Here is a 25413-nt window from a genome sequence, read left to right on the forward strand (position 1 = left end):
CTGAGCACGGTGGCATGTGCCTATAATTCCAGCACTAGGGAGGCAGAAATGGGAGGATACCTGGGTAGTCTCAAGTCCATTACAGATTTGTCTCAATGAAGGTGAAGGGTGTTTCTAAGGATGGTGTCCAAGGTTGGCATCTACACACACACACACACACACACACACACACACACACACACCTGAGCATACATACATATGCATAAAAATGCTCATTAAATTTTTAGACCATCTGTATTAGATAGTGAACTTCAGGGCATATGTCTTTGTCTGCTTACTTTTCCTAGGAAGTAGTGAACTATTACATTTTGATGCTTTAGTTCAGATACGTTAAAAGTTTAAGACATTAGTAGAAGGAAGATTTAAAAGTAACTTTTCTTAAGTTTTATAATCCACATTCCTTTATCATCTGGATTTATATAAATGGCAGCTGTCATACTTTACACTTTGTATGTCCTTTTTTGGGGAAAATATTAGTTTGACTAGGCTATCTTATAAAATGTGTTTTGTCTTCATAGACTTTTAATGTTCAATTTTTATTCTAATTTAACATTAGAAACAAGGTGGCTCCTATCCTGTGTAGAATAAGGCACAGTATGATAACACTGAGCATTCTGACCGTTCATCCCTGCTCTTTCTCAACCGTAATACTTCCCCCAAGAAAAGAAGCCTACAGTTCTCCCCTTATCTCTCATGGGACCGCATTTCTTCCTCTTCTCATCCCACGTTCTATCTTTCTTGCACCAAAGTGCCTCACCACTAAGGAACATCCTCAGCTCCTGTAACTACTTTTGCGCAAGATGCATTTAATTTTGTCGGTTAAATATTCAAAACAAAAAGAGCAAAACTCAAATTTTAGGAGGTTGATTTCTAAGGGAACTTTTGGGGGTGGACTGTGGCAGGCTTTCTTTCAGCTGCCACCAAGTCACAAACCATGACACGAGACTTATTATTAGTTATGAATGCTCGGCCTTATCTTATGCTTGTCCCATAGCTCCTTTAACTTAATTTAACCTGTTTCTCTTTACATCGTTAAGCAAATGCAGCATAAACAAATGTAACACACCTTTACATAGTTAAAGTAATATTCCCCAACAGTTGGCTGCAAGGGAACACATTATATTTCATTGCCACCAGTCTCATCATTGCCACGCTGCTTGTTTTTGATGTGCCAAGCTTACACCCTGGCAGTGCTTGTACTTAATGTATTAACTTCACGTGTTTTTCGGTTCCACCAAGAGTTTCATTACGTAAGAGGAAAAGGAGTCTCATATATGTGCATGTATTTTACACTTACAGTTCACTGTGTGTTGTGTTTGTCCCTTTAACACATGCTGAGGTGGGAATGGCTATACAACGCCTCACAGAAGGGTCCAGCCTGCTTTGAGGAGGAAATAAGGAAGCATTTCTGAAGTCTGCTCATATTATGTAATCTACCTTACAAATATAGTTTGTTAGTTGTGATTGTTGTACCATTAAGGTTCTGTTAAATACTAATAACTGTTACAAACTGATTTTAAAACTTAGCATAAAACAGCAAATTTACTATAGAAACCACAAGCTTATGCCACTGGGCATACAAACATAAATAAGCATACAAACCAAAGTGGAGATAATAAGAATTATTATAGATTTCTAGATTAGCTTCTCTTGAGGAAGAGACCTGGTCTATTGTCCTCATCAACTGAGCCCATGAAATCCAATATGGACAAGTTCAACAGAGCCGCCATATATGGGCTGCCCATTCATGCTTCAGCATTGTCAGGTTTTTTTTTTTTTTTTGTTTTTAATTCTAGATTACTCTGGAGTCTAATTTGTGGCCATCCTCCGCTTCTGTCTCCTAATAGTAGCATGAAACACTACAACCGGAAAAAGGTTATTTTCAAAATGGAAGTGGTGTGTGTATGTCAGCCTCAAAACTGTCCAGAGTTTCTGATCCTAAATTTTGTTTAACTTACCAGGCATGTAAGTAACAAAGGAAGACAGAGGACTTGGTTCACTATATTGAACGTGTGGTGAGAAGCATGTTACAGGCCCTAATATAAAAGAGAAACTTTGTAATAGTTATTTAGTGACGGAAGACAAATACCTGTAACATGTAGGTTTGTTTTTTTTTGTTTTGTGCAGAGTTGGGGGTAAGGGGTGTCTTCCGAGGATGCTCAAGAACTGGCCACAGGTGTAGTTCTGCCCTCTAGTGGATGTAGGTGAGAGATCGGTTCAATTGCTACCTGTGCTCATCAAGTTTAGCAATTTTTCATTAAAAATTACTTACTAGGGGTTTGTGTGAGGTGCTAAGTGTAAGGCTGACTTGGAAAATGATAGCGGTTAATGTAATACCGGTTCTTCAGCTTCGATGGTAGGGCTAGTTGCTAAGTTTAGCTGTTCTGGTTGCATACACTCAATGAAAAAGGCCAGGAGTCCTTCCGTGAGCTGTCACTCTGAACCTTGCCCTTTCATGACACACGGGCCTCGGAGCACACTCCTGACCAGGACAGAATTTTTGGAAACTGGCTCCATGATTACTGGCCCTCGCAAGAAGCAGCCAGCGATGGTGTTTGCACGGGAGGGTACGACGCGTGGGAGGCCGCCGAAAGGAACACCAGCTTCTCACTGCGTCGTCCGAGGAGATTGTGACGGCCGCGGGACAGGAGAGACTTCCAGGACAGTGTTTAGAGTGCCCAGGTGACTCTGGGACACGGCCATGAACGATTGTGTCCGTCCCTACATCTCGATCCCACGGCCGCCTCGAGGGGATGTGTGGCCGGAGGGAGACGGGGTTGGGCGTGCTTCCGCCCCTTACACCCGGCGGGTGTGTAGAAAGCGGGCAGACACCATCCCAAGAGCTCCCGAAGAGCCGCGGGTCCCACGCGCTCCCCCAGAAAGCCCCCCCATCCCCGCACAACGTCCATTACGGTCCGCAGCCTCGGCCTCACTGCACTTCCGCTCATCCGCGCAGAGAGCTTGAGTGCGCCTGCGCGCGCGCTTCTCCCGGCGGAAGTGGTAGCGACAAAGCTCGGTGGGCGGCGGACGAGGGAGTGCAGGGCGCGCCGGGCGGCAGGCGGCGGGGAGGGGCGGAGCGCAGGAGGCGGAGGCGGGAGCAAAGCTGCTCGGCCGTGCGCGGAGACGCGCGCGCGCGCGAAGCCGACGGGCCGAGCTTGACGGCCCCTTGCCGCTCCTCCTCTCCCCTCCCTCCCCGCCCGCTGTCCTGCTCGATCTCCGTTCTCCTCCGGACGCGCGCCTGGGCTCCGTGTGTGGCGCTACCCGCGCCGCCAGCAGCGCCCGTTCGCCCGAGGCGCGTGGGGCGCCCCCCGCAGCCCCGCGAGTGAGTCCTCGCAGCCTGGAGGCGGGGTGGGCGTCTAGGGTGTCGGGAAGGATTCCGGGTAGCCACTCCTGCCCCTATTTCCAGAAACTTCCAGGTCCGGAGGGAAGGGGGCGTCCGGGGGACTGCTGCCTGTCCGTAGGGTGCCTCTCGGGCGCCGCCCGGCTGGTGGGAGGCGCTGGCGCTGCGGGCGGCGCAGGGGGTGGGCTAGGGAGGTGGCGGCTGGGCAGGGGGTCGCCCTGCTCCTCTCCCCTCTCCTCAGCTCCGCTTCTCCTGGTTTCTCTTGCAGATGCTGCTGCTAGGGGTGGTGGGAGCAGCCGTGGGACGCGTGGCCGGGAGCGGGGGTGACAGCCTGGGATTCCGGGGTCTTCTCTTCCTTGTCCTCCTCTTCTCTCTATTCCCAGTGTGGCCGTTGCTGACACTAAAGACTTTGTAGCCATCAACCCGAGTGCAGTTTCGATGGAAAATGAAGGTAAAAAGGCCCCGGCAGATGGGTTTGCAGAGCAGAGTTGAGGGTGTGGTGGTTTGCTTTTTAAGTTGTCTGTCTTTTTCCACCTTTTTATTTTCATGATTTTATTTAATTGATTTCACCCCCCCCCCCCCCTTGCATGTGAAATGTCTGAGGATTGCTTCCCTAAGAGCATCTAGCTTTTATTTTGGTTACATGGGCATTGCGGGGATTAGGGTTCTGCGGGTGACAGCTTGATTCTGCTTCTCTGGGAAATTATTTTCTTTAGTATCGGGAATGGAACGGAAGTTTTCATTTGCGATATCATCTGTGCATGTCCTTAAGGCTCTTTGAAAGGAATCGGCAGATGAGAAGTGGGAATGGGAAGAGAGGGCAATGGATCCTATCTCTGTATATTTGCATAGCAAGCTTTGTTAAAGATGTGCGACTGAATCAGTTATAAAAAGCTTTTTAAAAATAAATTCTGGCTTTGAAAAAAAAAGCGGTTTTTTAAAAAAATTCATAGAAAAAAACTCTCAGGAAACATACCCTTGAGTTTAATGAAATCTTTCGAAACAGTTTCCCTTCTTAAAGTTACTCCCTATTTCAAAACATCTTTAAGAGGCTGACAGTGGAACCTGTTTGTCCCTATTACACATTGCATCTGGACGCGTTCGGTTGTTGCATGTTACTCAACTACTTTGGCCTCATTAAAATAATGCTTTTCATATAATAGCACTGCTGTTTTAGAAATTATTGAATAACTGAATAAATGCTTTTTCTTCCCTCTTGTACGGACCGTGCTTATTGTTTGAACCGATTTCTGGCTTGTGTGTGATCATTTCTCTTTTTTTTTTTTCAACCTTTTTTTGAGCTCTAAGATGCTAGAAAAGATACTGGACAAATGGTTGCTTTTTTTCCCCCCCTCTTCCCTGATTCTTTTGGTTTTAAAATCTGTTACCCAGGAGCTGCAGCTAAGCTGATGTTTTTCCATTGTTGAGGATGTAAGCTTGATTGGCTAAGTAGGACTGGAAATTTTAAAAGAGGTGTTTCTTGTGGATGTGGTAATCCGCTGTGCTATTGGAGAACGGTGGCATGTGTAGGAAAAGTGACGACAGGATGATGGTCTTGTCCAGTTCCATTCTAGATGGATAATTGGTGGAAGGCATTTTCTGACATACCGAAGCGTGGAACTGCAGAGGACTTAGGCTAATTGGGTCTTGAAGAAAGCAGTTGTGTTTTTTCCTGGTGGTATGGAAAATTGTTTTTCTAAGCCCCTTTCCTCTTGTCTTTTGTAGATTTAGGAAAGGCAGATTATTTTTCATAAGACCCTATTAAGTCCATTCGTGTAGTGGTTTCTATTTAGAAATCTCTGTAACATCTCAACGTTGCTGTACATCTGTGGAACTATTTTCAGGGTGTTACCAGATTAGGGGGTAGCCTGGAGTAGGTGGATACTTGGCTGTTGGTTTTTTCTTGGTGTCCTAGGAATCAGAGCATGAGTAATGGAGCTAGCACTCATCTGTGAGGTGCAAGGGGCGGTTGTTAGATAGGAGTGTGTCTATTTTATGGCGTGCAAGAATGATGTGGCATCATAGTAAAAGATTATATTGTCTTAAAACTTGACAGGTTTTCTGCCCAATTATTTTTGATCATCAAAAGACCATTTTTGTTAATCTCTTAGTAGGTCAGCATTTTTTTCCTATTTAACTATTTTTTAGAAAAAACTTGAAGATAGCCTAGAATCTTCCAAAGCAATTGACTGTCCTAAAATAGATTTGTATTTCTTTTCCTTTTATAGTTTGTACCCTCTTCTGATCTGATTATTAACAGCTCAGAAAGAAGTGTGGCTCCAAAATATTAAATTCTTGCCCTAATGTAAGAATGGCTTTAGGTAAAACATTTCACCTTACTGAGTTTCATCTATAATTGGGATTGCAAATGTGCAGCTCACAAAGTTGAGATGAGGGTAAGAACACTGCAGACATTCTCCTGGGAGAGGGGAATGTTGGCGTTAAAGAGCATGGCTTGCAGAGCGAGGCACCTTACTGTGAATACTCCATTTTCACATTATTTGCCCTTATGCAAATTAGCAGTGCTTTTCGTGCTCCGGTTTCTTCATGTATAAAATGAGGGTAATGGTAGCTACCTATGAGGTTGTTGTAAGGGCTCAATACAGCTTCTGGCATACAACAGATACTCAATAAATGGTAATTGTGAATAGCCTAGTTCACTGTTTGATGCATGCTATTATGCCACCTGGTATTAATGTCATGACAGTCCATTGTTGGAACTGGAAATCATATTGGCCACAATGCTCAGAATGAAGTTGCTAGTTCAGTATGGGGTGAGGTTAAGGAATTTTCTTTAGTAGGGGGGAGGTAGGTCCTCGTGCTCCCTCGCCCAGCATCTGACACTGACACTGTGCTGAGCTTTCTCAGCCTAAGTTTGTCTGTGAATGGGATATTGCCTTGTTGGAGGGTTGCTATATTAAGTGAAGCCAGGGAAGTGGTTGGCAAGGCTTTAATGAGTGATTCAGCCGTGCTACTGTTGTTCAGAAAGAGTTTCCAGTAAGTTCAGCTAAGTTACACTGCTAGGTGTGAACTGTGTGTGTTATCTGATAGTGGCCCTCGAGAGCATCTGCACAGGAAGAATTCTTAGCAGTCATGTTTACAGTGGTCACATCCTGGGAGGAAAAGGCTTTTATCCATTTACTTCACAGTAGAGGTATTTGCCTCAGCACTAGATTTTGATTCTTCTAGACTACTTGAACTTTGAACTTTGTCAGGACTTGACCTATTTTTACCCATAGTCTTCTGGATGCTTCACCAATACTGCCTACCAGTCAGTAGGAGCAATTGAAGCCTTAATTTATTTCCTGGAATTTCAAGGATTAGTCCTAGACAACCAGTTGTGGGGATTTGCGTCCTAATCCTTTGAAACTCCTTTTAGCATGCTTATTACAAGTCTAAACTAACAAGATAACTATCATTTAACAATCTGAGATACACACACACACACACACACACACACATATATATATAGCTTTTTGTTTTTTAATAGTTGTTGATAATTTAAAGGATGACTAGTAGAGAAGATATTTCTAGCTGGAGGGTTTTGTAGATAATTTTTTTCCTTCCTGTTAAACTACTTTAGTCTTTGTAACAAATTTAGCCTTTTCTAAAGAGCTGGCTGTTTAATGTTTCTTAAGTTTAAATGTATCTTTAATTCTTGAATAGAAATGTAATAATCTTCAAGATTTCAGAAATGCTACATCTATCTAGAAACACCCCCCCCCCACACACACACACCCGGTGGTGGTAGTGCATGCCTTTCATCCTAGCTTGCAGGAGGCAGAGGTGGGAGTTGGTGATCTCCATCTTGTGGGTTCTGTAGATTAAATTTAGGTTGTCAGACTTTTCGGCAAGTGTCTTTACCCCCTGAGATATCTCACTAGACTAGCAATGGTCTTTGACAATTGAATTTTAAATGTGTGTTCTCATGCTTGTGAAATAGGTACCCTGCGAAATAAAACTTGAGCCCTGGTTTGTCTTAATATTCTGACCAGTTAATGTCAACAGAATCAAGCTCTGTTAATTGAAACATTATAAAACAAAATAGTTGTCTGGAGGACATACTCCTGAGGCCCAGAGCTGCTTCTCCTTGGAGAGCTTACTTAACCAGGTGTGTTTACAAGGTTGAATTTTGTTTTAAAGGTGGCAAGAATATTTTATCTTGCTGGTAAAGTAAGTTAGGATAATTTTAAATTGCACTTTTATTACAGGTAATATCATAAAGATAGCGTACGATTAGTTCAAAAGGGTCCTGAATTGACCTATTTGAAAGATAGTCTTTACTAATAATTTCAGGCATCCATTATGACAAGGCTCGTTGTGCTTTTCTGAGGACAAATGTTGGTAAAAGGAAGTAAAATTGGTTAGTGAGCTCTCGGGCTAGTGCTGTAATTTCACACGAGAAATAATTTCTCTAACATTTTAGATTAAGTTGATACAATTCTTTATGAATTTTAATGACTAGGGTTTATTCACTTGTTCATTTTATATGCATTTGCTACTGTTTCCTTTGTCTTCTGGCTTTAAGCTGCTTTTGACAAGAACATAAATTTTAGTATATAAGCAATTATTCAGATGGTTCCATAGGCTAGACTTGTGATGCATTTAGAAAAAGTGTGAAATGTGAAAAGGTTAGTGATTTGGCAGGGGTCAGGAACATTATCTCAGGGTGGCTGTAATTGGCGTCTAATTTGTCTCTACTTGCTTTTTTTTTCTGCTACAGGTATTAAAGAATTTAGGAGTTGGACTTACGTACTATACCTTGCTAATTATAATTGCTTAAGTAAAGCCTTTTGGCTTTGACATGTGGTCACTTTGTAAATGTGCTGACCTTAAGTTGTATGTTCCTGTTCCTTGGACTCATGAAATAATCTAGCATGGTGTTCTTAGGAGGACTTGATGACATCCTTGTAGAAAGTTACTTGTATTTACTCGAGAATTGGGCTGCAGGAAATGTTTTGCTGTTTCATGTTCAGTCCTTTACAGAAAAACAGAAGGAACAGCTGAAGTGGAACACTGAAAGGTTTTGAATGCTGTGGTGTCTTCAGAGCTCATTGCCTTTGGCCGAGCTGGTCAGATCCCCAGCCGTCGGCCATCAGGAAGGGTAACATTTTCCCAAGAAACACTGCAGTAATGTTTTAGGGCAAAGTTAACTTACAATGTGTTCTTTTTTTTCTCTCATCCTGTCACCTTTCATTCATAGCTCCCGAGACTTAGCTTTTCATGTTGCCTTTTCATTCATATATGTAATGATGGACCCCCCCCCCTTCCCTCTTAGTGTACAATAACTCTAGTAGACTTTGCTTGGCTGTGTTAGTGTTTGCTTAGTAGATTATTTGCTTTTCTTCATTTGAGTTTTTCCGTAGGTGAGATGAGAAGTATTAGCCTCAGGCTTTCTTTGGGAGTCAGACCTTCCTCATTCTATGGAGCATCATAGCTACGTTTCCTCAGAGGAGGCAAAGCTTTTCATGCTCTGAGAGCCAGAAACAGCATGTGGTGCACTTTGTAAAGTCATGTAAACTAATCTTTCCTATGTGCTTTTCTTAATGCTGCTGAGGCCTGCTATTACCCAGAGTTGATCCTGCCTTGTGAAACTAGAAACTACCTGTGTGAACTCCAGCTTCCTTTCCTCTCCAGTAAAAGATGTGACTATTGCTTCTCTTCTCTTCTCTTCTCTTCTCTTCTCTTCTTTCTTGTTTTTCTTTTCTTTTTTTTTTTTTTGGATTTTTCGAGACAGGGTTTCTCCGTAGCTTTTGGTTCCTGTCCTGGAACTAGCTCTTGTAGACCAGGCTGGCCTCGAACTCACAGAGATCCGCCTGCCTCCGCCTCCCGAGTGCTGGGATTAAAGGCGTGCGCCACCACTGCCCGGCTTGTTTTTCTTTTTTTAAATGAGTCTTAGGGAGCTGTGTATGGAGAGAGGTCTTAAATAAATACCACTTCTGTTGGAAGACCAAGGCTCAACGTGTATTCTTGTGGTAGAGAACCTCAGGTTGTCTCTTACTTAGTTTGAGCAGGGTCTGGCACATACGTATTGTTGATTGAATATAAAAGTTGGCTTTCACTCTGGTTCTTTCATCTGGGGGTAATTTCACACTCCGGAGAACATTTGGCTATGTCTGCAGACATTACTGGTTGCCACAGCTGCCGCAGTGCTGCTGGCATCCAGTGGGTAGACTCCTAGGAGGCTGAGAAGCACTGTGCTGTACACAGTTAGCACCTTCCTCATCCTTCTTCCTTTAAGGCATTATTTAGCCCCAGAGGTTGGTAGCTGTTGAGAAACATTTTGCTAACCAAAGGCAAGAAAATTACTACTGACCCTTGGTTTCCGCCTTTGTAAAGGAAGTTTGTCAGGGTTAAATAGGGTCACATGTGTACAGGTGCCTAGCAGTCAAAGGCTGCAAAGCAAATGCAGATTTTCTTTAACTTAGTTTAAGGAAAGAGGGGCATTTTGGCCACTGATATTAACTTAGGATTCAAAGACTTTAGTACTTGTCTGAGTTTTAAGTTGGATGTCTAAGAAGCCTGTAGTAGCTTTTATAGATGCTTGCTTTTCTTGTGGTTTTATCAAGAGTGCTGCTGCTTTGTTTTGGAATTTTAGTATTTCATAACTTTGTAGTAGACAAACATACTGAAACTAGATTAATGTTTTAGCTTCTGTTCACCAGGGTCAAATTCTTAATTTTATTTTTAGACTATATATACATTGCAGGTATTATCTGTTGCTCCAGAACTTTTCTTTTTTTAGATCAAGACTGAAGTATTATAAAATTGTATGTGTGTGTGTATGTACATGCGTGCATGTGTGTGCATACATGCATATGCTTATGTAGGCTAGAAGTTCAGGTTGGTTGTTTTCTTCTTACTTTTCACTAAATTTTTGAGAAAGGGTTTTTAACTGAACCTGAACTTGCCACTTCTGTTGAACTGGTTTTTCATTGAGCCCTGGAGCCTACCTGTCTGTAGCCCCAGCGCTAGGGCTATAGATGTGCTCAGCCACACTTGGCCGTATACATGGGTGCTGGGGATGCTAGTATAGCAGGGACTTTACCCCCTGAATGATTTCCCCAGCCCTCTGAACTGTTTCTTTGTGAATATGCCAGACTTCCAGGGTCTGTAATACTTTTTCCCTTTTATCTCTTTACAAAATCTCAGTTGATACTTCTTTGAGGTTAGAAGTTACTGTGTATTTAATGTCAGCAAAACACTTTCCTTCAATTAAAACGTATAGTGTTCAGATTTGATTATATTTGATGATAGTTATATCTGCTGGTGAACTACTTTTAAGGACTTAGTAGCTCCCACTTGCCCCTTAACTAACTACAAACTTGGCCAGCAGGTGGAAAGGTATCACAGCAGTGACTGATTTCATCAAGGTTTGGTTTGCGATAACCTGCGAAGTTAAGGTCACCAGTTAGTTGCTTAATAAAGTGAATATTGCATAGAAATGTTGCTAGAAAATACGGTGGGATCTAACATTTGTTTCTGCAGTTGATGAAAGAGAGGCAACAAAAACTTCAAGTGCTGAATGTGGGTAGTTAAAAAAAAGTCATAGATTTGAAAAAGTATAGGTAACATGACATAACCTCTTCTCTCTACCAGATAGCTTCAGTGATTTGTATAAACTGATATTAATGAAATATGCCCACCTTGAAATTTGAATAAAAAACAATGCTAGATTCTTTTTACCGAACAATATAGTTTAGAGTAATTATCTGTTGGATATAAATCTAATTGTCAAAGAAAAGTTTTTCTAAGATTGCTTAAACTTTTTGTGTCTTGCTAACGTTAGACTTACATTAAAGGTACAGTACTAGTCCAAAGAATTCCCAGGTGTCTGCTTCCTAAAGGTTCCTTTCTTTTATGGTTGCACTGTATATAATCATGGTGTAATTATCAAAACTAGGAAATTCACAGTTCTACAGTATCCTTTTTCTAGCCCAATTCAGGATCCATTTTCTCTTTTTGTCATTGTTCTTGTTTCCTTCATCTGTCATGTTTTCTAACTTTTCCTTTCTCATTGTATGTGAGTTGGACATTTGAAGAGTGATGGTCACTCACTTGCTTTCGTCTTGTCTCTTGATTTTGAGTTTATTGGATGAGTGATTATTCATGGTTAGTATTTCTTATGACTGGTGAAGTTAGGAAGATCACTTGATTAAGATAGTGTCTGCCAGGTTCGTCTATTTAAAGTCAGTTTCCCCTTTGCATTTCATAATGCATATTATTTTTACTCTTGTGAGAGAATAGTTAATAATTTCTTTGTCATGAACACTTCCTCTAGTGGGGAAGCACTTTGCATCTGTGCTTTTCACTGTCTCAGGCTGGTTCTCCCATCTGTATTGTTTCTTTGAGGTAACAGTTGCTTCTGTGATGTTTGCTTAACTACTGCCAGTTTCCTCATTCCTGTAGCTCTTTTTTTAAAAAAAAATTTATTTATTTATATATATGTTCTTGTCTACATGTACATCTGCATACCAGAAAAAGGGAATTGGATCTCATGACAGTTATGAGATGGTTGTGAGCCACCATGTGATTGCTGGGAACTGAACTGAGGACCTCTGGAAGAGCAGCCTGTTCCCTTAACCACTGAGCCATCTCTCCTGCCCCATTCCTGTGGTTCTTAAGAAAGTACTGTTCTGTATTCCTGCTTGTTTTTTATGTGAAATCTTGAATATTTACCTTATGAATTAACACGGAATATATTTTTTTGAGCAAATTGTTCCCGTGTCCTTTTTTATTTTGACAGTACTAGTATACATTCTGGTTCCTCATGCTGCAGGTGCATCTTGGTTGTTACATTGTTTGTTTGAACCAACTATGGCATCATACCATTTTCCTAAAGGATCTGAGAGCATATGGAGAACAGTGTCTAGAAACCAACATGTGGGTGGTGGGTGAGCTCAGTGCTCTGAGGTCTTGTTGAACTGAGTTAGCAGGTCACATACAATAGCATGCATAGCTACATGTTTTTATTTCTCTATTTGTCATTTGTACTATATATCAGTTATGTGAGTGGATGCTGATGGTTGTTTCAACTTGTGGAACCACAGATTTCATTCTAGTCTAAAATTTGTTGAAACCTTTCTTTCCTACGATTACCTGTGTTGCTTGGTTCTGGAAACTGGAGTGGGGCAGTGATGGGATGAGGAAAGCACAGACACATAGACATACAGAAAAGCTGGGATCAGGTGGGCCGTGCATGCCCTTATGAAGCCGCTCCAGCTACACAGGAACCTGGCACTTCAGCATTAATTATGTACAGCGCCGAGGGGTGTGATGTGGTGCATTAACTAGTATCCCTAGGTGAGCAGTCTCAGGATATAAACATCTGGGAGGAGGAATCTGTGGGTGCCAGCGTTTGCATACACTGCTAATATTTGCACTTGGACCAAAGGAAGGCTTTGCTATACTTCTGAGCCTAACTTGGGGTATATGGGAGTGTGTGTGTGTGTGTCTGCCAATTTCCCATGTGTCTGAGGCATTTGGATTTGGCTGTTCCCATATCAACAGTACACACACTCAGGACTTCATTTACTCTTTATACATTCATTCAAGGCTTCTTCTGCTCCCGCACTTTCCTTCTTATATCTTTTTTCAAAAGTCTCATCCACAGTAATTGATTGACTTGTTCAGTCCTAATTCACAACCACTTCCTCATAAGAAATACATTAAAAACTGTTAAGTGTATGTGAATAATGTGGCTATATTTGGTTGTGCATGCCATGTTACACATGTGGAAGCTAGATGAGAACTTTGTGGATTTTGTTCTCCTTCTGTCTATGTGGGTTCAGGTCACCAGGCGTGTGTGGCAAGCGCCTTTATCCGTTGAGCTGTCTTCCTGGTCCAGGAAATAAATTTTAAAGTAGAACACACTATTTTTTCATTAGCTTTGAGTGTGTAGGCAAATTCTCCTTTCCAAAGATCCTTGGCTTGGTTTCATCCCTGCCTACTTGGGTTTCCATGTGCAATGCAGATTAGGTTCACTTCTTACCATTTGTATTCTGTTTTAGCCTCCTCCCACATCTTGCTTGGTTTTTAATTATTTTTAAATCTATTTGAAGTAAATGGTGACTGCATCTTTCTCTGATTTATTTGTAGTAGAGAGCTGCTTGTTAAAGCACTGGATTTGCTTACAGATGGGCAGAGCTGCATCGTGTGCCAGGTAGCAGTTGGATCATAGGAGCCTTCATTCCCCTGGGATGGCTTGCTTGGTTCCCTAGTTACAGCCCTCTGTCTCCATCTTCCTTCCACACTGGGGGATTTGTATCAGCTAGAGGTCCATGACTGTCAGTATTTGATGTTGCTTCCCAGATGAATATCTTTGCTCTGGATGTTCTAGATCCAGAGTCACTTGACTGTGCTTATTCTGTTGTTGTAGTAACTCATGATTTGCTTTGTAAAACTTGATCTTTACTTTTTAAAGAAGATACAGTCCGTTTGTATTGCCATGCAGTCCTGTTCTGAAGTGTAACTCCCTGTGCTCCAGCCCATTCACAGCATCCTGCATAGTCTGATTGCAGAGCTTCTGCATCACCTCCCCAAAGAAATCTTTACTTACTAAAATTTACTTGCTGTTCTTTCCTTCCCCAGCTCCTAGCAGCCGCTAATCTAGTTTCTGCGTTTGGATTTTCCTATACTCTGTACGTTTTGTATAAATGTATTCAAACAATATGTGACTTTTTATGTTTGACTTCTTTCAGTTTATCCTTGTTTAGGTATGTATTAGTATTTTATTTATATTTGTGACTGAATAATATTCTAAGGTATGGCTGTATCATATTTACTCATCATTTGATGGACATTGATCTGTTTCTACTTTGTGGCAACTTAAGTAATACTACTGTAAATATTCATATATAAATTTTTTTCCTGAGTATGTTTCCCATTATTTGGGTACACTTGTAGGAGTAGCATGATGAGCCGTGTGATGATACTATGTTTAGCTGAGGACCTGCAGCAGTATTTGATCATTTTCATTCTTTCTGGCAATGCAGGTGTCAAAGTATTTCCTTCACATCCTCTCCTACATTTTACTCCTTTGTTTTAAAATCTCCATCCCAGGGTGTAAGTGTTGGACATTGTAGTTTCGGTGTGTGTTTTCCCAATCACTAAGGATGCCCAGCATCTTTTTGTGTACTTTTGGCTACTTGTGTGTCTTTGGAGAAGCTCAGGTCTCTAACCACTTCATAATTTTTTTTAAATTTGCTTTTTATTTTTTAGTTAAGAGTTCATGAATAGAAGTTTTTTCTCTCTCTCTCTGAATAGCCTGGATACTGATAGAAATGCATACTTTAGCTGTACTTATATAAATAAGAGTTAGTTGCCCAATTATTTGTTAGGCCCTTATCAGAGGCATGGCTTTCAAGTAGTTCCTATGTTCTGTGGACTTTCTTTTTAGTTTTTCATGTGGTTTTCCTTGCATTTATGATAAGCTTTAAATTGTGGTTATTTTTGTTTTCGTTCTTGTTTGTGCTTTCATTGTAGACCATGATGATTAAACCTTAGAAAGATTTGTTTTATCTAAGTATTTTACAGGTAAGCTCTTGTACTTGATAATTTTGAGATAAAAATCCAGCTGTATTCTTTTGTAGGGAATATCATCAGTGTCATCCATTTATAAAACTATTTCTTCATTGAGTTGTCTGTGTACCCTCTGTTTTCCATATCTCCTGATGCACAGTTCTGTTTCATTGTCTGCTCTTGCCAGCATCACACTATTTTGACTAATGTATAGTTTTATAGTTCATTCTGAAACAAAGTATGAGACCAACTTTTTTTTCTCCCCAGACTGTTTCTTCTGCTTTGGTCCCCTTGCATTTCTGTGTGAGTTTTAAAATCTGCTTGTCTGTTTCGGTAAAAGAGTTAGTTGGAATTTTTATAGATATTACATTGAATTGTCCTTTATTGTGATTTTAGTATTCTTACATAGGTACAAAAAAAGTTGTTTCTTTTTTTGTTTGTTTTTGTTTTTGTATTTTGTGACAGGGTTTCTCTGTAGCTTTGGTTCCTGTCCTGGAACTAGCTCTTATAGATCAGGCTGGCCTCAAACTCACAGAGATCTACCTGCCTCTGCCTCCTGAGTGCTGGGATTAAAGGTGTGCGCCACCACTGCAAGGCCAAAAATAAAGCTTTTAAAAAGGGATTTTGTTTATTTTTTTTTTATTTTTTTTTTGTGTGTGTATGATTGAGTACCTACAGAGATATCTGTGTATCACATGTGTGCCTGGTTCCCTAGGAGGCCAGAAGAGGGTGTCAGATTCCCTGGAACTGGAGTTACAGTCAGTTGTGAGCCACCTGATATAAGTGCTGGGAACCAAACTCGGGTCCTCAAGAGCAGTAAACTGTTGAGCCATCTCTCCAGCTCCTCAAGGAAGGGCTTTTGGGGTATTTGCTTATGACCTTATTTTAGGTAGTGTACAAGGAGTCTGTCTAAGAGCTTACATTCATTCTGTTTTATTCCTCTTTATTGATGAATTATCCAGTGTTGCAAAGATGGCTAGCTGACCTTAGGGAGGCAATGTGAAGTTGGAATAGTGAAACGTTAAAAAAATAAAAAAAAACCAAACATAATGTGAAATCTCAAAATGAATTATACACACTTGAAATAATTTATAGAGGGTTACTTTCCTGCAGAAGACTTTGTTAATCTATAAGAAATGGTAGCTTGTAGAGAAACAAGACAAAAGCCACAAGAAAGTCCTTCACAGAAAGAGATTGCAGATGGCCACAAGAACCCTGGAAAGGTTTTCAGTGCTGATGATGAAGTGGACCCGTTAGAGCAAGTACCAGCTAAGTGCTGGCACATGCTTGCAGCTGAGGCAGAAAGATCTCCAGTTCATTGTCAGCCTGAGCTACATAACAGAATCCTGTCTGAAACCCTCCCCACAGTCTACATATCAATGATTGCCTACGCATCTGATTGGTAGCAGTTGGTACCTAGGCCTGGCCAGATTGCAGGCACAGTAGAAACTTCTGAGCATTGTGGGAGAGGCTTGATGCAGTTCTGTGGAGGTCAGTTTAGCAGTAACTACCAGAATAACAAACACATCAATAGTGTCTCTTCTGGGATATAACCTATACTTGAACAGCATAGCTCTGTGCTGGGATGTCTATTGGAGCAGCTGTGGTGACACTGGGTCCAAGATGAATTGAGTTAAAAAATAATTGTAGTTATTTGGTTCTGTTTGTAATAATGATAAAAAAGAAATCAAAAGTATTTAAGTATGTCTACCAAAGGTGGAAATACGGTGTGGAGAGACAGCTTCCCTCTGGCCATAGGATTGGGATGCATAACACTGTCTCATCCTCCTCAAACTCGTTTTCTTATAACTTGCCCCCTCCTTTTTTTTTTAAATGAGAAAGTTTGGAGTTTTGTAAGAAAACTCATTAAAATAAAATTATACTATAGTTTAGGAATAAGATGTTTTTCCCTATGCATAATCCCTGCTGGTCTTCAGAGGTAATGCTTTTTTTTTTTATTTATATGTGCTCAACTTCAAATGGATTAGAATGAGCCTTTAAGTACAAATATTTTTAAGCATTTGGGACCTTTTATTTCCTTCCTAAGTATTGCATGCATTGGAGGCAAAACTTGATTTTCTAAAAGTGATTCCACTAGGGTTTTGTTTCTGTGGTGCTAGGGCCGAGTGAGTGCTGAACAGGTGCTCTCCTGATCAGGAGCTGTCCTGACTTTGCCAGACTCAGTTCTCTGTGTAGAGCATCTACAAACTAGCCTGACTGTGAGCCCCATGCAGGCCATGCTCTGGAAGTTAGGGCTCTGATGGAGGGACACGTTTCATAGCATCTCCTCGGAGACGCCACCCACTCATGCTGGAAGCTGGTGTTACCTGGGGCCTTACCATGGGCTATCAGTGGCAGTGAAATCCCCTGCGCTTGCCATGTTAATTCTAGAATGATTGGGGCCAGAAGGGGGCCAACTTCCTACCCCATATGAAGTGGCTCTAGTGCTCGCCTAGGGACTTTCTGGCAACTGTGGGAGTTGGTGGTATTCATTCTGTTCTTACACATGTCGTGCTTCCTTTTAAAGTATTTGACTGTTTCTGTCATGTTCTTTCTTTATAGAAAACCTTATTGGAATCCAGGTAATGGTCAGGCACTGCCCTTCATAAGTCTCTTTTCCAGACCAAACATTTTAATTCTTCCCATTAAATTCTTTTTAAAAATTTAATTGTTTCCCTTCAAGTCTTCTTTAAAGTATTTTCCAGAAACATTACAGTGATATGACATGTTTTAGAGTAAGCTCCAGTAATGCCCTACAATGCACATAGGCTCCTTAAGACATTCTTAGATTATTGTCAGGTGTTCTGAGCGTGTTACTACCCAGTTGGAAAAGCTGTCTTTTTGGTGATGTAGTGTAGGGTTGGTATTTGCCTTTTTAGGACTGAAGTCACACTGAGGAGAGACTTTCACAGTGCCTTTACGTGGTGGATAAAGCCAGCTCACCTTCATGTTTGCCTGAAGTGCTATTCTAGAGTCATTCCATCGGTATTTAGTAGTCGGTTTTTACATTTGTGTGTAATAAATGTGTATTTACTGTTGCAAAGAGGAAGTGGAAGTGTATTGCTTCTACACATTGGTGCATCCTGATAAGCTCCTTTGAATTTTATTTCCATAATAAAGCCTCACATTGATGTCATCTTGGATAAGTAATAAAGTATTAAACAGGATGCAGCCTAGTGAAACATCTAGTATACTGAGTTGTTAGGACTGTAGACTCACCTAGCCAGAGATTACCTAGTTTTTGGCCTTGGGCTTCAGTGTGACAGAATTGATAAAATGTCTTGTTGGCAGACAGTATAATCCTAGAGTTCTTAGATGAATCCTGCTTGTAAGTTATCATTGTGTGCTTTGTATAAATTTTAGAAATCATCAACTCAATCTATTAGAGGAATTTTCGTGCATGCGTGCGTGAAAAAGAGGGTGAAAACTCTTTGGTTCTCAGTTTACTTTTAGGTAAATTTTGTTTTCAGATTGTAATTAAAGCTGGTCTCACCTTTCTTAAATTAGTTCTGAGCATGGTTTGGTTTTTTGAAGCTTTTGTGTTACCTGCTTAGTTTAAATATTGTCTGTGGGACTTAGGAAATTTTTGAGAGTCTGACATTGGCTCAGTTTTTCATACTACTTGTTATTTTCTCTTTACCCTGGATAAGTTATTCTTTTGTTTTTAATTGCTCCAACTATGAAATAGGAAAACAAAGCAATACCTTCTTCAAAGGGCTTTCTTAGGACTGTGCAGTAACACAGGTCCTAAGGAACTGTGTCCTCATCCACTTTCCTGTTCACTCCCTCTGCACTCCTGCTGCTGCTCTTATGTGTGCTATGTACTCTACCACTGACCTACACCCTAAAGAGTCAGAATAATAGAGATGCCTATATATTCCAGGTTCTTTAAGGGCTTTTCAAATAGTGGCAGACACCTTTGATGTTTTGGGAGGCAGAATTTGAGGCCATCCTTGTCTACATAGCTAGTTCCAGGCCAGCTGTTGCTACATAGTCAGAAGACCTTGTCTCACCACCCTGCCACCAAAACAAACAAACAAAATCAACCAACTAAACAAGGAACCAGCCAAAAGCAAACTCAGAACCATCATATGCCAGAAAATGCAATATCGGTTTCTTTTACTTGAGAGGAAAACGGTTGGTTGCCAGCCAGGTAAAATTCAGGCTGACTAGTCAATGAGGAGAGAACTGTGTGTCCTAGCTTGCTCTCTGTGTCACCTGACACACACTCGTGAGCTATCTCTATTGCCTATAAAAACATGTGTGGTGTTTCCTTGCCTGCTTTATCATTATTTTCCTTTTGCTTGCCTTTATTCATGTTGGGGACTGGTTTTTCTAGACAACTTTTGTTGGTGTATACTGGTTGAATTCATTTCTGGGGTGTGCCCTCAAGTGGTCATTGCCAACCATTGGTTGGCAGAATCGAAGCACAGTGGGGGATTCTACAAAGAATAAACTGAGTAAAGAGTATTTTCCCCCAGACTAATAATGCTAAGCATCTTGGAGTTGGTTTGTTGGCTTTATGAAAGTCAGACATGGTTCAGTTGGATTATAGATAGTTGACAGTTGTATTCAGCCCCAGTAGTTGGGATGAATACCAGAGTCTGTTTCAGAATCTTTTTTTTTTTTTTTTTTTTTTTTTTGGTTTTTCGAGACAGGGTTTCTCTGTGGTTTTGGAGCCTGTCCTGGAACTAGCTCTTGTAGACCAGGCTGGTCTCAAACTCACAGAGATCCGCCTGCCTCTGCCTCCCGAGTGCTGGGATTAAAGGGTACGCCACCACTTGCTTTCAGTGCCCTCTCTGCTGGGAATTGAAATGTAGCTCTTTTATTTTACTGTGAGAGTTCATAAAGCTGCTCAAACTTGGCATCAAGAGGTGTAATTTTGCTTATGTAAATTTTGCTTAAAATGTTCTCTTGTGGTAATGTTTTGTTTTCTATTGTGATAAACACTGACAGAAACCAACTCCTGGAGGAAAGGATTTCTTTGGCTTGCACTTTACTCAGCCCATCATCGAGGAAAGGCAGGGCAGGAAACTGAAGAGGGCAACCTGGATGCCACGACCAGGGAGAAGCATTGCTTCCTGGCTGGCTCCTGTTGGCCTGTTTTTTTTTTTTTTTTTTTTTTTTTTTTTTAAATACGGGATCACCTTTCCAGGGTTGGCACCTCCCACAGTGGACTGGGCCCTCCCACATCTTTATCAAGAGGATGCCCCACAGGCCTGCCTACAGGCCAGTCCTACCTGGGATGTTTTCTCAATTGAGTTCTCTTTCTTAAGTTCCCCTTCATTGTGTCAAATTGACAAAAAACTACCCAGCACATGGTGAGAACACAACAACATACGGTGCACTTTATTATCAGATATTAAGCATCCATTTGTTGATTATGGACACTGTTTTTGATTTGATTTCCTTGAGGCTGAAACTTTATGCTATTAATAACACCCCCCATCCACCACTCCATTCTATAAGTCTATGAATTCTACTCATATGTAAACAGAACCCTGAAGTGTTTGTCTCTGTGCATCTATCTTATTTTGCTTATATAAGTAGCCTTAGGGTTTGTGTTCTGATATTTTGCAGAATTTATTTTTTCCAATGTGGTATGCATATACCATATTCTATCTACCAATTTGTTGATGGATATTTAGGGTGTTCACACACCTGTCTCTGTTACCTTATGAATAGTGCTGTGAACACTGGAATACTAATGTATTTGACATCTGATTTTAATTTTTGCTAATCAAGACTAAAAAAAAAAGTTGTTTCTGGAGCACTTGGGGGACCAGGAGAGTTGGGGACCAACCAGTCAACATATGAACTTGTAGCAGAATTTCATATTTAAACTATAAAGCCAACATTGTTCAATGGCTCACTGACACTTGGGTTGTATTTCATTATTGTAGTAATCTTCATAGGTGTGAGATATCTCACTGTGGTTTTGATGCTATTCCCTCACTATTAATGGTATTGAGTATATTGATGTGCTTATTGGCCATTCATATATATTCTTTGAAGAAATATTTGTTTATATGCTTATTTTCTAATGGAGTAACTGTTTTGTACCCGCTCAGTGATTAAGAATTCTTTATGTACTTTATAGACTAACCTATTTCATATTCACAGTGTGCAAATGTTTTCTCCTGTACCTTTTTAATACTAATATTTTCCTTTCTCTGCTTCTAGATTTTGCTTTTTAGTTTGGTAAAGTTTCACTTGCTTATTTTTGTTGTTTTTGATTTTGATGTTAAGTGCATGTATTGTTAAGACCAATGTTAAGACCAATGACACCAAGTTTTCCCTGTTTTCTTGTAAGAGTTTTACAGTTTCAGATCATAAATTTAGACTGGGACTCCATTTCTGTAGTATCTGGATGGTGGGAGATGAGGAGTGGGTTTGTTATTTGCACTGCGGGTTAGCAGTTTTCCTAACACCATTCCTGTTGTATATTCTTAGAACCCCTGTTGAAAATTCAATTACAGCATATGCACAGACTTATTTTTGGGCCCTGTTCTATTTCATTTTACCCATTTCTTCTGGGTTATTCAATTTATGAATGGACTGTTGTTGATAGTGGTACTCTATGAGTTACTGTCTTTGTGTCTCCAGTGTTATAATGGGTCTTCTTTTTATTTCTGACTTTCAGTCTTTTTCTGTTAGTCTAGTAAAGGGTGTGGCAGTTTTATCATTTTAAAAAGCCAACTTTTAGTTGATTCCACCCATTTTGATTTCATTTGTTTCTGTTCTAATCTTTGTGCCTACTTTGGCTCTCCTTTTCCTCCCCTCCCCCTCCTCTTCTTCCCTTTACCCTCCTTCTCTTCCCCTCTCCTCTTTTCCTTGTCCTTGGAGTTCTTGTTGTTCTCTTACACAAGGTCTTCTGTTACCCAGGCTGGCCTTTAACTTTCTGTGTAGTTAGGGATGACCTTGAATGTGGTTTTCCTGCTTCAAGTCGGGGTATTGTGTACACTGGACAACTATTCACTAGTCAAGCTATATTCTCAACTTTTTTTTTTCTCGAAGTATAAAGTAAGGCTGTTTGAGACTTTCTTCTTTTAAATGTGTTTATTGCCATCAACCTCCCTCTTAGTACTACTTTTGCTACATCCCTTAAGTTTTGGTATTAGATGGTTGAACTCTGACAATAGAATGTATGTATAGTTGAATTCTTACTGCTTTGTTCAAGAAAAAAAGTTCAAGCTTAACTTTAAAGTATACTAGTAGGGACTTTAATTCAAGGGTATATGTGGAAATTTTTGGTCTATTTAGAGGTAATACAGCACATTAAGCTGCATTTTATAAGGGTCACATTCAAGGAGAGCCATTCTTTCCATCTCTTTACCACCAATCTGTTTCTAACACATCCTTCCTCTGTTTCCTTCTGCACAGATAAAGTACATGGTTTCTTATTTCCTCTTCTTTGATTTAGGGTAACTCTGACTGCAGGTACCTTCCTTTTACTAAATAGTGTATATCCAACATCACCCAGCTATTCAGAAAGCTTCCTTATTCTTACTACTGCGAGTTTGCAAATAACCATAGTTTTTTCAACAATTGGAAACAGCGAACCATAAAACATGCATCTCATGTTGAAGAAAGTTTCCTGAATGGAAGAGAGATGAGAAGCATGGAGGCGGGGGCAGGGGATACAGCACTTCTGTTTGTGAGTAGTTTTTACAGTTAGAAGTAAGTTATGTTTTCATGCATTCAGGATTAGCAAAGATGGGTGTTTCTGGTTGTATGCGTGCACGCATACGTGTAAATAAAATTCCTTAACACTCTGTTGTGATGCCCTAGAATCCATAACACTTATGAATATTACTTTTCAGTAAAAGGAAGCAAAGCTTGTTTGAGAAATGGTTAATTCCAGTGCTGTGGCTAAGAAAATACAAAGGTAATCTTGGAACATCTTGCACTAGAAAATAAGGAAGTACTTAAAAATTGGTGAGCACAGGTCAGAAGGCCTTATAAACCGGTTTATTCAGTGCTTTCTGTGAGCCACAATTGGGAGCAGTAGAGTGATTGTGTGATGTAATGTAATTCATAGAATAATAGAAGGTCTGTGACATAAAAATGGGGCTATCCATGTGTTTAAAGCCACGCATTGAAATAGGAAAGAAACCTGAAGAGTCCATGAATTTGTATAAACAAAGCAATTTATAATAGTACTACTGGAAAGAAATATCTATTCAGCGAAGTATGATAAAATGCCTGATATTTACATACTCTCATGGTAACTAAGTACACGAGATACATTAATTATAAATCCCCAAACAGTAATTTGATAGCCAAATAAACCCAACCTTATAAGTAAGCCATCAAGTAAAGTAATCAAAATCCACATTGCTGTAAATAGGACAATCACATTGTATTAGTATGCCTGAGCTGCTGTGTGCTTAAACAAAAATTACTTTCCTGCAGATTTAAGGCTAGAAGTCTAAAGTTGTACAGTTACAGCACTAGCTTCTGGTGAGGCCTCTCTTTGCCGAAGACAACTACCTTCTTGCTGTCTTCCCTGGCGTTGTCTTCTGTATGCTCATTCTTCTGCTTTCTCTTCTTGTAGAGCCACCGTTATCTCTGTAATGACCCCATTTCTAATACAGTGACATTGAAGTAACCGTCAACCGTTACACTGGAAGTTAAGGTTTCAGTATAAAAATTTTGGAGGGGCACAGGGACACAGTTTATTCCAGAGAAAGCATCTTGTGCCCGTTAGTATATGCTGAGAAGGATATACCAGTTCTTCACCGGTATTTCCTTCCCTTCAGAATGTATTACTTGAATCAGTGGGGAAAAATCCAAATCATGATATATAAAATGGGACTGTTCTATAAAATTAATCTTGTTTTAAACAGAAAAGTGAAGGTCTGCAAGATAAAAGGACTTAAGGTATTCTTTCAGAGTCTGGATTGAGGTTTGAGTCCCTTACCTCTAACTCCTTTGGTTGAAATATTTTTTTTTTTAATAAAGTTTGAAACTGTTTCTCCTTTTCCTCACAGTTTATCTGTGGATAACATGCTATTCTGTAGGATTTTCCACAGCTTGTACTTTGCTGAACTCGTTGTTTGGAAAGTTTAGTCTGTTCCTCTGGCTCCTGGACTTCTTGTTAATTGGAGAGAATAAAGAAGGACCCATTTCTGGAGCCCACTCATCCTCAGGATGGCATGTGGATTCTGATCCAGGTTGTCTGGATTTCTGATCATAGAAAAGAAAAATAACAACAGCTTCCCTTCTGATTTTTAATGCACAGCCAAAGTTAGGAAGCATTGATCTAGATCTAGTTTGAGAATCAACACATTCCATCCTGCCCTTTAGACTCTAAGTCAGAATTTTATGTTGGTAATTTTGGCAAGTACAGTTAGTTGGCAGGCCATCTGTCAGCTTGAATATTATAGAAGCATTTGTGCATATTCCTGAATATTTTGGTATTACCAGTTTCTAGACACCTGTGCATTATTTCATAAACTGTATCCACATTGCCTTTGTCATGTCCTCCTTGGTAGGGCTGAAGAGAGATTCCCATCTAAGGGGACTTTGCCATCCTGGTTCCTGCTGACCACTGCCAGTCCTTTGCTAGAGTGTAGTCCTTGAAGACCTCAACCAGATGAGAATTTACCTTCTGTTTACACAGCTGCATTTGCCAATAAAATAATGTTTGGTGGCTAAAAACCTTAATCTTGGCCCTTTCAGTGGGATTCATAGCTTTGCCTGTGTTTTTAGGAAATATCTCTAATTCACAGATGATGGAGGGTATTTTTCAGATCAGTTTTCATCTTTTTTGCTTTCAGTGGAAGATCATCTAAAAGGTGCAGGTCAATTTCAGGATAATATTCCCTTTCAAAGTTTGTTGCATAATTGCCTATTAAGAAGAAAAGCCTGCTGATTCCCCCCATTCCCCATTAGTAGTTTTGATGTTATAAGAACTTTTCGCGGTTGTGTGGCTGGGTTGGTATCCCAGTCCTTCCACTGGAAGTCTTGATTGGTCACAGGAGATGGCCCGTTCCGTCTAGTATCCCATGTTGCTTGGAGTCTTAGCTGGGGTCATCCTTGTAGATTGCTGGGAGTTTTCTACCTCACCCTGAAATGCCCCCACACAACCTTCCATCTACAGTCTGTCCTAACTATGGGATCTGCTGGGATAAGGGTGGCACAGAGATTGTGGAAATGGTCAGCCAGTGATTAGTCAAGCTTTAGACTCATACCACGAGAGTGTTCCCACCACTGACACAGCCTTGAGAGCCAGAACCTAGAATCTGGATGACCCAGAGACCTAGTATAGAACCAAACGGAGAAAAAAAATGTCAAGGTAATGATGCCTAACGATATTATGCCGTACTCCCAGATTGGCGCCTAGCCCAGTTGTCATCAGAGAGGCTTCATCCAGCAACTGATGGAAACAGCCAGATATTAGACTAGCTTAGGGAATCCTGCTGAAGAGAGGGAGGAAGGATTGTAGGAGCCATAGGGGTCAAGGACACTACAAACCCCACAGAATCTACTAATCTGGGTTCATAGGAGCTCACAGACTGAAGCAACAACCAGGAAGCCTGCATGGGACT

General features: G+C 40.6%; 1 protein-coding gene across 4 annotated transcripts in view; it reads left to right on the forward strand.

The window, feature by feature from the left end:
- The window catches only part of Atp2c1 (ATPase secretory pathway Ca2+ transporting 1), a 115813-nt gene that overhangs the window by 21805 nt on the left and 68595 nt on the right, over positions 1-25413 (forward strand). For 2 of the 4 annotated variants that reach the window (XM_041677405.1, XM_041677408.1), the window contains exons 1-2: positions 3010-3322; positions 3609-3791. The exons of 1 other annotated variant lie outside the window; for it this stretch is intronic. Coding sequence is in view for 2 of the 3 variants with exons in the window: in XM_041677408.1 (XP_041533342.1) it covers positions 3786-3791 (6 nt within the window). In the remaining variant the exon portion in view is untranslated. Of the gene's footprint in view, positions 1-3009; positions 3323-3608; positions 3792-25413 lie in introns of those variants that run through there. One more of the 4 variants, XM_041677409.1, reaches the window with a different exon arrangement.

The sequence above is a fragment of the Microtus oregoni genome, unplaced genomic scaffold, assembly GCF_018167655.1.
Source record: "Microtus oregoni isolate MIOR12 unplaced genomic scaffold, Mior012 000028F_ref0000031, whole genome shotgun sequence".
NCBI lineage: Eukaryota > Metazoa > Chordata > Mammalia > Rodentia > Cricetidae > Microtus > Microtus oregoni.